Source organism: Opisthorchis viverrini (genome assembly GCF_000715545.1).
Source record: "Opisthorchis viverrini unplaced genomic scaffold opera_v5_566, whole genome shotgun sequence".
Classification (NCBI taxonomy): domain Eukaryota; kingdom Metazoa; phylum Platyhelminthes; class Trematoda; order Opisthorchiida; family Opisthorchiidae; genus Opisthorchis; species Opisthorchis viverrini.
In genome coordinates this window covers 138,778-150,847 of record NW_008752230.1, presented here as the reverse complement: position 1 = coordinate 150,847, position 12,070 = coordinate 138,778, and the positions used below count along the sequence as shown (strand labels likewise).

General features: G+C 45.1%; 1 protein-coding gene across 1 annotated transcript in view; it reads left to right on the top strand.

The window, feature by feature from the left end:
- Positions 1–307: 307 nt before the first annotated feature.
- T265_11742 (hypothetical protein) overlaps positions 308–12,070 on the top strand; it is a gene marked incomplete at both ends in the record, with an annotated part of 14,158 nt that continues 2,395 nt past the window's right edge. The window contains 4 exons of the mRNA XM_009178485.1: positions 308–937; positions 1,773–1,987; positions 5,696–5,784; positions 10,789–10,957. Of these exons, the coding sequence (XP_009176749.1) occupies positions 790–937; positions 1,773–1,987; positions 5,696–5,784; positions 10,789–10,957 (621 nt within the window). The remainder of the gene's footprint in view (positions 938–1,772; positions 1,988–5,695; positions 5,785–10,788; positions 10,958–12,070) is intronic.

The following is a 12,070-nucleotide window of genomic DNA, read 5'->3' as shown; positions in this document are numbered from 1 at the left end:
CTAGCATCTCTGATTTAGCCAGGCTCCAGCAGCGTACACGGCCCTACGTTTTAAGAAATCGAGAAGCCTAACCACACTCACTATTACTCATTAGATTTTTACAATCATTCATCCAATACCTGTACCCAATTTATCCCTCTACACACAATCCATTGGCCAGGGTGAATGTCATGAATATTCTTTGTGCTCACATTATCGTGTTGTGTTAACCACGCTTTTGCCTTAATTTTCAGCTTATGTACGTCTATTCTTAGACAAGTAAAGCGCTATTCATTCTACGCTATTCATTCTTGTTCTCGCGCTCAATCAGAACCGATACTCTATTCGTAACAATATCATAATGAGCAGGGCAAATGCGTCCGGAGAGCGAATATTATAAAGAAGCTCTTTAGATGGAATACTGTATGGTTTTTTCACTTGCATTTCTTTTATTTCAGCAAATTGGCATATTTCCTGGGCATCATGGATTCGGCGGAACAGTTCCATTCCATAGTAATCACCAGAGCGTGTTTCATTTCGTCCGCATTTCCTTGTTGATACGGTCCATTCGACGAAACCAACTGGTTCCTAAATTTTGAACCGGGGGCACCTTCATCCAGCTCATCTCATTTCCGTCTCAGAATATCAAGTTCTTACTTCAGCTATGACAGTTGGCAATTCTGATAAAAGTTACACGTCCGCTTCCACACTTGTCATGTGTTGCACCGCCGCCATGATCTCTGAGACTGGTACGAGCTTGTGATTTTCATTTCTAACGACCTATGGTCCGCAGTCACTTATCCACTTGATATGCTCAAAACTCGCATCCAGGTTTTTTCCGAGCTGCGAAAACAGAAGAGCCATCCTGGGATTTGGAAACTCGCGGGGGCCACCATTCGCACGGAAGGTTTCTTGCAACTTTGGCAAGGTCTTTCACCGGCTTTGGTTCGCCACCTAAGTATGTGTTGGCGTTTTTGTGTTCTCTTTCTAAATTATGATCCATTTTGCCTATATTTAGATCTGTGGTATGGCAGGACCCGTAATGCGAATGCCCCGAGCTGAGTTGTCTTATAGCCTTGTTCAATCTCTTTTAAGTATACGGTCTAAGCGGGGATATTACGTTCATTGAAACACAAGCACTGGAGAAGGAAGACTCCTTATAGCTAAGTTTTCGAGGCCCTACCATGTCTTTACTATCAACATAACAAAATTCAGCCTATGACATGACAGTAAACACGTCCCCGCGAGGGTCCAGGACTATTTACACAGGTTTTGTGTCTACTGGCTTTCGTTTGGATGACAGGTATCTGGTTACGCGGAAGATGTTATAACTAGAGTTGAAATAGAATCTTCTTGTTGGGAGCGATTCCATGGTCTCGTGTAGCCGTTGGGCAGTTTTTCACCGTCATCGTTACCAAACGTAACGAATAATGTTGTAAGATCTGTTATACCGGTCAAAGTGATCGCGGCGGTTATGATGAACGAATTCTCATCGGCCCAGTTGAGAGAGCTCCAGGACCGCTGCATGACCAAGGAAGTCTTTGGCTCGGGTTAACTCTTTCTGTCCAAACATCTGCTTCCCACACTCTTCATGGCGTATGTCGAAAAAGATGCCACATTGAACAATCCATTCTGTCAAACCAAAGTTCTTTTGCCGTCTTGTCCACCGATGTTCAGTCTGTCCCACAAACTGGAGAGGTTTGTGAGAGGCCTCGGATTATTTCGCACTTGTAGTGACAGTCTTTGGAAGGATCGTACCAAACATATAGATATTTGTTTCGCTTCTCTTTCAGTTTACACGGGATCACGAGTACCAGTGTACGAACTCATTCGCCGGGACGTATTCGATTTGCCCCCAGCCGCTCACTTTGCGGTCAAATCTGATGGGACCGAAAAAGACTATCCGCCCTTGGACCGAAATCCCGGCTTTGTTGTACGTGCGGCACTTGCAGGAGTAATGGCTGGAGCTTTTGCGCAGTTCCTAGCCAGTCCCACAGATCTTGTCAAGGTCAGTTATTACACACAGTCGATCTATTAGCACTGGAGTTCCCGCACCAAGTACATGTTTCCAGATGCAGGAGTTTGTTTGTATATCGACTTGGGCCATCCCTTGTGATGCACATGCTGCTTATTCCAGTACTAACTGGATTATATGATAGCGGAAGTTGATGCACATCAGACGGACTAACCGCATAACAGTTGGCCCCATGTAACATCTAGTTTTCGGCTTCTTCCGTCAATACCTTGGAAACCACTATCCAGTCCCGTTGACCGCTGTTTGATATTAGGGCTTTCAAGGCAAACAGTTAAATGCTACAGTCTTTATTTGCATCTTTATCTCAAGTTATAAAGAAAGGCGGGCTGCCAACCCGGAGGCCCTCGTGTGAGGTCCGAACCCAGGCCACCCAAACAGTAATCCACGCCATTGTCCACTCGACCACCCGAGTCCTACTCTTACTAGAGTTCATCTACATGCCGAACATCTGACATGCGAGGCGAGTGTGTTACCACTACTCCACCAGTGTACACTGGGCGAGTCTGAATTGTCGCGTGGTCAGTATCTCAAAAGGTTCTCACGACCGGGCGTACATATTTAACGTTGGTCACAGCAATGAAAATGAACTTAAATGCGAGAAAACGCATCGGTCTAACACTGGCTTATTTTCATGAGCGACCGGGCAAAAGCGTAGTACAGATGTCTCATTGCGTGTTAATAGTGTTGGATGCGATGCGCGTATTAGACTAAACATTATCCATGGTCCGCGTTCCAGTGGACTTCCCGAACACTACTTTACGATCGTTTTGATTCACGCCAATGCATCGTGGCTTTCATCTTTTGACCGCGTGGTAGTTTTAAATATATCCACTTCACTAAAGAACCCAGGGGCAGTGAGCCTTTTGCCACATGCTTGTACCCAGTTGTCGATATGCTGATACGTATCGGATTGTCATCCTTGAGTTTTGTTTTCACTCGCACCGGTTGGATCTGTATCTTGTTATCACTTTTTGTATGTGAATGTGCCTTCAGAAGATATGCTGCTTTTCACTTGTTTTCTCGACCATCCCGTGGGCAAATGTTGCCACCTCTGCAAGCAGACGATGTCATTTTGCACGTACGACCAAATAAAAACAATACAAAAGCTACATTGTCCGTAAGTTCTGCTAAACTAGCGTGGAATATACTAGGCGCCCTACAGGACGGGCATTTCATCGACTTCATGGAAGAAACGATAGGAAGCACTTCATTATCATCCTGAATATATGCTCTGCCACCCGTTTTGTAGACATTTTGACAAAAACAGGAGATCCTGTTTCCTGGCAAATGTTCTCTGCAAGCAGACGATGTCATTTTGCACGTACGACCAAATAAAAACAATACAAAAGCTACATTGTCCGTAAGTTCTGCTAAACTAGCGTGGAATATACTCGGCGCCCTACAGGACGGGCATTTCATCGACTTCATGGAAGAAACGATAGGAAGCACTTCATTATCATCCTGAATATATGCTCTGCCACCCGTTTTGTAGACATTTTGACAAAAACAGGAGATCCTGTTTCCTACAGCAATTTGACGCGATGAGAGGGACTCCCTCAAGATGTATAACACCTGCTGAATGCCCCAGACAGTGGATCATAGCTGAACGGCAATCATTGATAGCAGACAAAGCACCGACACCTTCGTGGGCAAGTCGATATATTCCGGTAAACATGTCCAGTTTCTGGATCTTGATGATGTTAAAAATTACTGTTGATAGACGTTCACGGGCGTTATGAATAATCACTCGAAACCCCTCTTTAAGAGGCTCATACCTGTTCGTTTGGAAATGTAGAGTTGGAGGTGCGTGCTCAATTGGCCAGCAGTTTCGGCAATTCTTGTTGCAAGCCGACCTTGTTGTCGGGTAACGAAAGTGGAAGATAGAATATTTACGAGACAACTTACCTTCTCTGATTAGCTCAATGGGAGAAAAGGTTGAGGACCGGTGGTCTGGATCGCTCTGTTGAGTAAATTGATCACCGTCAGACCATCTTCCGGGAGCATCCCGCACATTCAGAGTGCAAAGTCATGCTTCCGAACGTGCACCCCCGAACATGTCACTGCAATTCTATGAGAGGCACTTGGGGTTGCGGAGGATTTCACATTTTACTAACCTCTAATGGAATCAGTACACTGTTCTCATAGAGCAAAACCATGTTTGCTAGTTTGGGTCACTTGTGGCGTCAAAAAAGCACATCAATGGGTCTCAGGGACCGTGTGTGACAGAGCTGCATTATTTCGTGGTTGTGAAAATTGGTCTCTTTGGTCAGATGATGTTAGGAGTCTTCAGGTTGTCTCAAAAGCATTGCTGGTGTAGGATGACGTCAACGAATTAGTAACAAAGTGATTAGAAATTAGCAAGTGGATGTTTGGTTGTGCAAGGGGTCCCTCAGTCGCGGAAAACACCCAGCTCGGCCTGGTGTTACACATGGCTAAGCATCGAATACCGAGACGAGTGTTGTTCTCTATGTCTCCTTCAGAATGGCGTGAAGGTGGACAACCCATGACTTGACAGAAGGGTTTGATAAAGGTTACGGAGAGTTTGTGTGTGATGCACCTTCCACGATAGGCTTACCGTGACCCCTACGCTTGGTTGGAGACCTAAGAAATGGCTGCTAATTGGTGTCTGGCGTTCATGCTCTCAGTTTCTTTCCAGGTTGTCTGATTGGGCGCTTGGACTAGCAGGCACCTCAGGATGCTTGACATAAGCCAGCTCTAGATCCCTTCCTTTCACTCTGCGGATTTTAGTACCTTGTGGTTGTACGGCAGTGAGGCACCAGTGTCAACACTGATGTTGCTGTTTCAGATAATGGTGGTCTGAGTCACTCAGAGCGCTCGGAGCTTGGAGCACGACTTCCTGATCAAAACGTCCATGATATGCTACTAAACATTTCGATTCCTCCTCTGTGTGCTTAGGTAGCCCGACAGTATTTGGACCATCATGCTTCCCACGGCTGTGCTCCGGTGCAGCGTCATGGCTAGTTTGTGGAAAGGATGCGTGATCATTTTTCGTCGTTTAGCGTCCGGGGCACTAGGTGTAAAATGTATCTTGAACGTCGTACGAAGATTGCTTTAAGAAACCCATTCATGACGACTGTTCGTGGTTTTGTTCGTATAGTATTTCGGGCTTTCTGATGTCTTTTTGAGGTGCACCTTCCATACGGTCAGTGGAAAGTATTTAGAACAGACTATCGCCGTCGTTGCTCATTTGGAGTTTGTCGGTCTAACGTGTGCGATTTGTCTTCAGGTGCTTGATTTAGAATCTTTCCGTGGGTTTCGGGTTTTCCTCAATCCTGTGGATCTGCTTATCGGATTTCGTCTTAAACTGCAATCCAATTGTTTACCAACCGCTTCTGAAACGAAGCTGCACTCTCATTCGGACAACCGACTGGAGGTGCCGAAACGAGTTGAGTGTCAGGTTTGGGCTTTCCCATAGGAACTTGGCAGATTCACCTGATCGATTTGGTGTCCTGTCCTTGGGACCTCACGATTGAAGAGTTATTTTAGTAGCTCCCATTCTAAGCTTCCCAATTTTCGGAATACTCTTTCAACTACTAACGCGTTACTCTTGCAGATAATGTTGGCTGATAACGGCGCAAGTGTGTAGAGGAGATCACCTAGCAACTCACATGTGCACGTTTTTTTATCATCGAATTTTTCTGATCTACAAAACATTTATAGGTACGCCTTCAAACCGAAATGAAATGGAGAACTGAAGCGGCTCTCTCCGCATTCGGAAGTTCCGTTCCTTCACCCTCAGCTTCACCGAAGTACGTTATCCTATATAGCCCTCTGGACGACACCGTTTTGTCAAAATCTCTTGATTCCATAACCACTTTGGAGTTCTCGTTACCTAGTCAAATTCTTCACTTTCTAATCCAATTACATGATGAGCCCCAAGAAGGGCAAAACCGATCGCGGGTTTTCGAAAAGTCTTCAGCAACCTTATGAGTACTGTACTACGTCTATACGATGTATCGCGATGTCTCGAATATCGTGCCAACTGAAACCTGAGGCGACCTGATGCAGCACATTCAGTTGCTTAAAAACACCACAAGCGAGAGATTCAGCTGGGTTCCACGTGAGTCTCCCGTCAAAACCAAATTGGTACGCAAATATGGGTGTACTTCACTAATTTCGTGCAATTTGGGTTGGCGAAAATTCGGAGACCGCGCTTACCTGATGAGCCCCAAGAAGGGCGAACCCGGTCGTGAGCTGTCGAGGAGTTTTCAGCAACCTTATGAGTAGTGTGTTACATCTGGTTACATGCTGTTTTTATTCATATCTCGGAATAAAATGTAGATCTTGTGATAATTTGCTTTGATTATCAAGCTGATGACGTGTCTCACCTTGATCGGTGAAGTCATGAAGTCACTCTCAACACCATTATTTTGTGACTGTAATAACATTGTTGAGTACAAGGCATATAAGTAACGAAACGGTGAGTTAAGTTCTCGGGGAGTTTTTGGAAGAAACGGAGAGAGGAGTCTAGTTCCTTGATTGTCAGCTTCATTTACGCGTTAATAGCGCTGCTCTGGTAACACTACCTCTAGGTATAGAATATCGATAAATCTGTGGGTGTTTTACCACGATCTGGTACTCGTCTAGCCTTGAGTTCTTACCATTTTCCGTCTAGTCAGAAGGACTTTGCGTCATCTGACGTACTGACTGGTTTAAGCGCTTCTAGCTCCCGGCGGCTAGAATGTTCGTTGGTTATTGTTATATCTGCCTGAGTTGCCAGTCTGTTTTATCTGACTGCTGTTCCCGCTCCAGTGCCTAGTACCGGAAAAAAGGATAAGGAACACAACAGCTTTATTGCGAACAAGCGAGTGCGAGAGTGTGAGCGCGAAAGTACAACGTTCTCAAGTGGTTTTATTAGAGGGGTAGATCTTCGTCCCACGCTGTCAGGCTTTGATACAAGGCTGTCACGCGCTGCTTATTGAGTGGGCGTTGTCTGTTCGGTCAGCATCTAGTGGAGTTGCAGTTCTCAGCGGTGGTTACTTTCAGGAATCTGACCTTCCTGGTAGTTATCATAATGGGCTCCGAGCCCTTATCGCCAAGGCTGCTGTTCGTTTTTCAAGACTCGTACAGACTCCGGCCTGGCCTCTTTGTGCCTCCCGACTCGTTCCGTTGTTTATGTCGACTCGGTTTTGAATGTCTGGAAGAGATACTAACCGAGGAAGTCCACCGACAACAGCTCAACATACTCTTCTCGAATTTGGGTCAAACTGACGAATGGCATGAAATACAAATTGCAGGTGATTTAGTCTTCGAACGGCCACAACGCCACACTTGATTGCACTCTACAGTTTTGATTGAAACGAGGCAATTTGTACTTCCAGATAGACAACACGATGCAATGTGAAGAGCCCCGAAGCGCTGGTGGGCCCACAGCCTCGACAGTGTTCGAAAGAAATCATATAAAAGGCTAAATGAGAAAGAGAGAAGTCTCAACTGCTATTCCAACCATCCGCAGCAGTGAATTGAAAACACTGACAGTCAGTCCTCACAGACGAATCTGGGTGTACATGAAGTCCCTTTATTTGCCGCGATGATCAGACCGTCTTACAGAAGTTGTCCACACTACAAGCACTTTCGATCCGTAGCACACTACTGACAAAGTTCGCGAAGACTGTGAAATCTCGCTACCGATCTCGCCCTTGTTAGGATTCACCAGGCGAGAATAGTCTTCGAGCTTCTGTCAACCTTGTGTTCTACTTAAAAACCCAGATGGTTTGAATCTGTCGAAATACACACATTTGCAAGTTAAGCTGATGTTGACAGAAGACTCAACCGGGGACTCTCATGAACTGGAAATTCAACCGGGATTCAGTCAATGCAATGTGTGGGATATCGTGCCGACTGAACCATAAGATGGAGTTTCCGCGGCACATTCCGTTGAAGTATATCGTAGGTGAGTCCCCCGTCAACCAAGTTAATTTACGAATGAGTGTATTTCGCCAGGTTCAGACTATCCTTCTCCGTTCCTGAGTGAAAAACAGCTTATATGCCACCCGACAATTTCTGTAGAACATTTAAATGGCGAGCAAAGAAGTTGGGGGTTCCAGGTCTCCTGTGCCCATTGGGTTTTCAAAAGATGGTAGAATTTAATTTCGAGACTCACTGGAACATCAATTTAAGGACTGTCACTTCTGGGTCGCTACCAAGCCTCATCCAAGCACTCTTGAGAAACTGTCATAAAAATCATGCAGGGTTCCATCCAAACCGCTGACGCCTTTCCGACAACCAAAACACTAGCCCACGTACAGAAGATCAACAGTCCTCTCTTCGAAGAGAGGGACTACCCACCCAACAGTACACTGAAAATGTCTTCTCGAATGGTGACGAAACGTTTGCAAATCAATTGCCAAGCTCGGCGAACAGATCAACAGCCACCTGATCAATTACTAACTGGTGCACCCGAGCTACCAATATTCCAACAAATTACCAATACTCTCAGGTTGCCCAAGCCTAAACAGAGAAATTGGAGAGGCTGAGGTCGGATTCGAACCACGGACCTTCCGGTCAGTAAACTGGCGCTCTAACAACTTGAGCCATCTCAACCAAAAAACACTGGCAATCTTGGTTGAAAAACTTGGTTGAGGACGAGTTGGAACCACCAACCAGGAACATCACGCAAATGAAATTCTAATTTTGAATATCAGCTGGACCATCTTCGTACGGGTATACTATCATAGTGTCTGTTTGAAATCATCGCTTTGGATAGTTATGGTGACGCTTATAGCCTACTTGATGTTGAACTCGTTATTTAAAGGACCTTGGATTTGCTTACTATCAGTAAGATCACGAGTTATGTCCGGTGAGATTATAACAGAACAAAGCGAGGCTTTTCACTCAAATGTCATGCGGATTCGGATCGATTAGGGTCATTGATTTTCACGCACGCTTACTCCGAACAAAGATTTTCATCGCTGAAGTGAACAACTCGATTCAGCTCAGAATGCCGAGAGTTAGCCACAGAGCAAGTTTATCATCTAGATTGCAGGGCGATTTTCTTCTATCCCCCATTAATTTGACTTGACGCTTACTAAGGTCAAAGTGATCACGATACATTGTGATCACTGCGAATGTTCTTCCAATTATCGGATTGGTTGAAACAGGTCAGTCGTTCCGATGCACTACTCATAAAGTTGCTGAAAACTCACCAGCTATCGGATTGGTTAAAACAGGTCAGTCGTTGTAATACACTACTCATAAGGTTGCTGAAAACTCCTCGACAACCCAGGACCGGTTTCGCCCTTTTTGGGTCTCATCAGGTAGGCGCAGTCCTCGAGTTTCTGTCAGTCGTTGGTTCGCCACTCGGACATGATCGATCCATTCGGTCTGTCATTCGGCGCTCGGTCATGTGACTCATAATCCATTACAGAGTCTTCTTGCCCCGTAACCGTGAGTTTCACCAATGCTTCTTTCACTGTTAATCTAATCTCCGACAATCTTCACCACCCCGAGACATGGTCGTTTGAATTGGCAAACCGAAACCCACAAGCACGCTGCGAACTGCCCCGCCCTCATAGACCTGTTTGCGTCCCTGATCTCTTGACTACTTACAATAAGCGAGTAGGCTAATTATTATGCATAAATGAACTAGCTTCCACCAATGGCTTGGCTTGGTGGGACGCAATGCGACTATGGCTATTGGACTATCATATCAGTTTTATATAGCTTCTGTTGTAGTGGTCTTCCACTTTATCCCCAGCATGTTACATAAAAATAAGAATTGTGAGTCTATTCCCTGGGAACTAAATATCCTACGTGTGCATGTGGGATACGTTTTTACAAATTGTTTTGGTGAACACTGAGTCACCATTGGCCATCCCTTTTTGTCTTCTAATTTTTTTGCTTGTCTCATACGTGTGGCACTTCATTTGACTTCCCCCGTCACGTGCTCCTCTTTTTCCAGTAGTAGAATTTTCAATTTAACCTTTGTTTTTCTTGGCCTCTGATACAAATGACTTATAGGTTGATTTTACAATTTTGACCAATGTTTCCCTTCCTAAAATGTCTTTCTTCGATAAGCTTTCGTTTTGAAATGTTGTTATGCTTAATAAACCGCGTATTCTCTTTCAAAAGTGATTGATAAGCTATAGGTTCTTCGGAACTTCACCGTGCAAGGTTCGATACAATGGTTCCAGAAATCTCACTACAGAAGCAATCGATTTACCTTCAATTTTCGCACCTTATGATCAAGACTTGGCCTGACGAAGTTTTTGTGTTAAAAGCGAAATGTTGCCCAGCAATAAATCTACCGATTTTCACCAAATTTTTCCGATACCTATGACTACTGAATCCGTTCCAAGTACTGAACATACCGTCAATCTTCTTTGGATTACTGATTAGAGCAGGTTTATTTTTCCAAGGGGGAACAGTTGTATCGAGGGAATGCTGGCTCTCATCCTTGTCAAAAGTCATGGCTTCCTTATTTTAACAGTAGCCTTTCGAACATTCCCGTAAGGAGTCTTCCTTCCCCTGTTGCAGCCTTATTGTCGTTTTTGTTGTTTATCCTCAAAGCATACAATCGCCTTTCGAATAGCACCGAACCATACAGCTTTTGTGACACCATATTAGTGAGTCTAGGTAGTGTTGATTTACTCGGTCTGTTGCTTCTTTTCATCCGGGTGCACTCCAACGACAACATATCTGCAATCAACCATCAGTACTCGCCCCCTGATTGTGTACACAACGTGGTAAATGTGCTGCTTCGTTTCGTGGAAGAGGTTTTTCACTCTTTTCTCTTCTCGTCACTTGCTTGGCAGACGTCTCAGCTTCGTGGGTTGTCTAAAACAGCTCTACTCCGAAGGTGGTCCAACAGCACTCTGGCGTGGTGGCCTCGCCAATGTGCAACGCGCGGCGCTAGTGAATATGGGTGAACTGACAACGTATGACACGGCAAAGCGCTGGTTCGCCATTCGGTTCCGATTAAAGGTATGCGCTGGTAGTCGTTCCATTCGGTCGTGCCGTTGACTTATAACCTGTTTTCTCACCTAGCGCTGTAGAAGACTAACGCACTTTCTCTCTTTGTCGAGTAATGGAGGCTTAGGCGATCATTGTAACTGCCCGATTTTGTTTGCTTTATTCACTTCCCTGCCTTAATCCAACCCATTGTTTTTGCTGTCTGCTCAAGTTTTCCTCGATTCTTATCATACTTGTTGCTCGCTAAATACGAGTTTCTCTGTGAGGACCGTTGATTGGTTAGGATATTGCTCATGATACTCATGTAATTGGAAGACTTGGTAGAACTTGAGGTTGCTAGATGGTCTTGTGGTTGATTCATCGCAGCACTCACCTGCTAAGCCTCAATAAATGTGAGGCTGTTCAGAAAGTAGCGAGATCGCCCATCACATCCTTCCCGACAGCCACAGGATTTGGCTGGGTTTTTTCAACCAGTACCAATTTTCAATTGCCCATGGCATTTGAAAGGCGTGCGTTGTTCTAACTAACTCATGACTTAGGTAATTCACGAGTGGACTGTTGAAACTTTTGGGAAGCTTTCATTTGAAAACACTTTATCCCTGACAGTCTGGAAAGGAATGGGTGTACGGTGTAGGCATCCTACTGAACAGATCATCAGGTCGTCATTGGCACCTGGCTTACTGAATGTGTTGAATTCATTAACGGGCTCGAATTCATCCTCCTTCCTGTGTAAGTCTTATTCATGTGTTATGTCACTTCCACCTCCCCGAATCATTGGTGAACGAAACTGTGGCGTCTACAACCACTGTATGACAAGTACACCTTTATTACTGCTGACAATGATAATGATGATGATGATGATTTGCTCAGCTGACCACAACTCTTTCAAAACACAGAAAGACAAGGACGTAGTTGCACTCAATTCCCCGGAAAGATGTCTTTCATCGCCATAAATCGTCCAGCTGTAGCATCCTTTCGTTGCCTAGCTGCCATGCCACCCGAAGGAAGCACGAGGACTGGGATACTGCCAGGTTGCCCAAGCCTAGACAGGGGAAGTCGAGAGGGTTCGAACCACGGACCTTCCGGTCAGTGAATTCGCGCTCTAACCACTTGAGCCATCTCTCC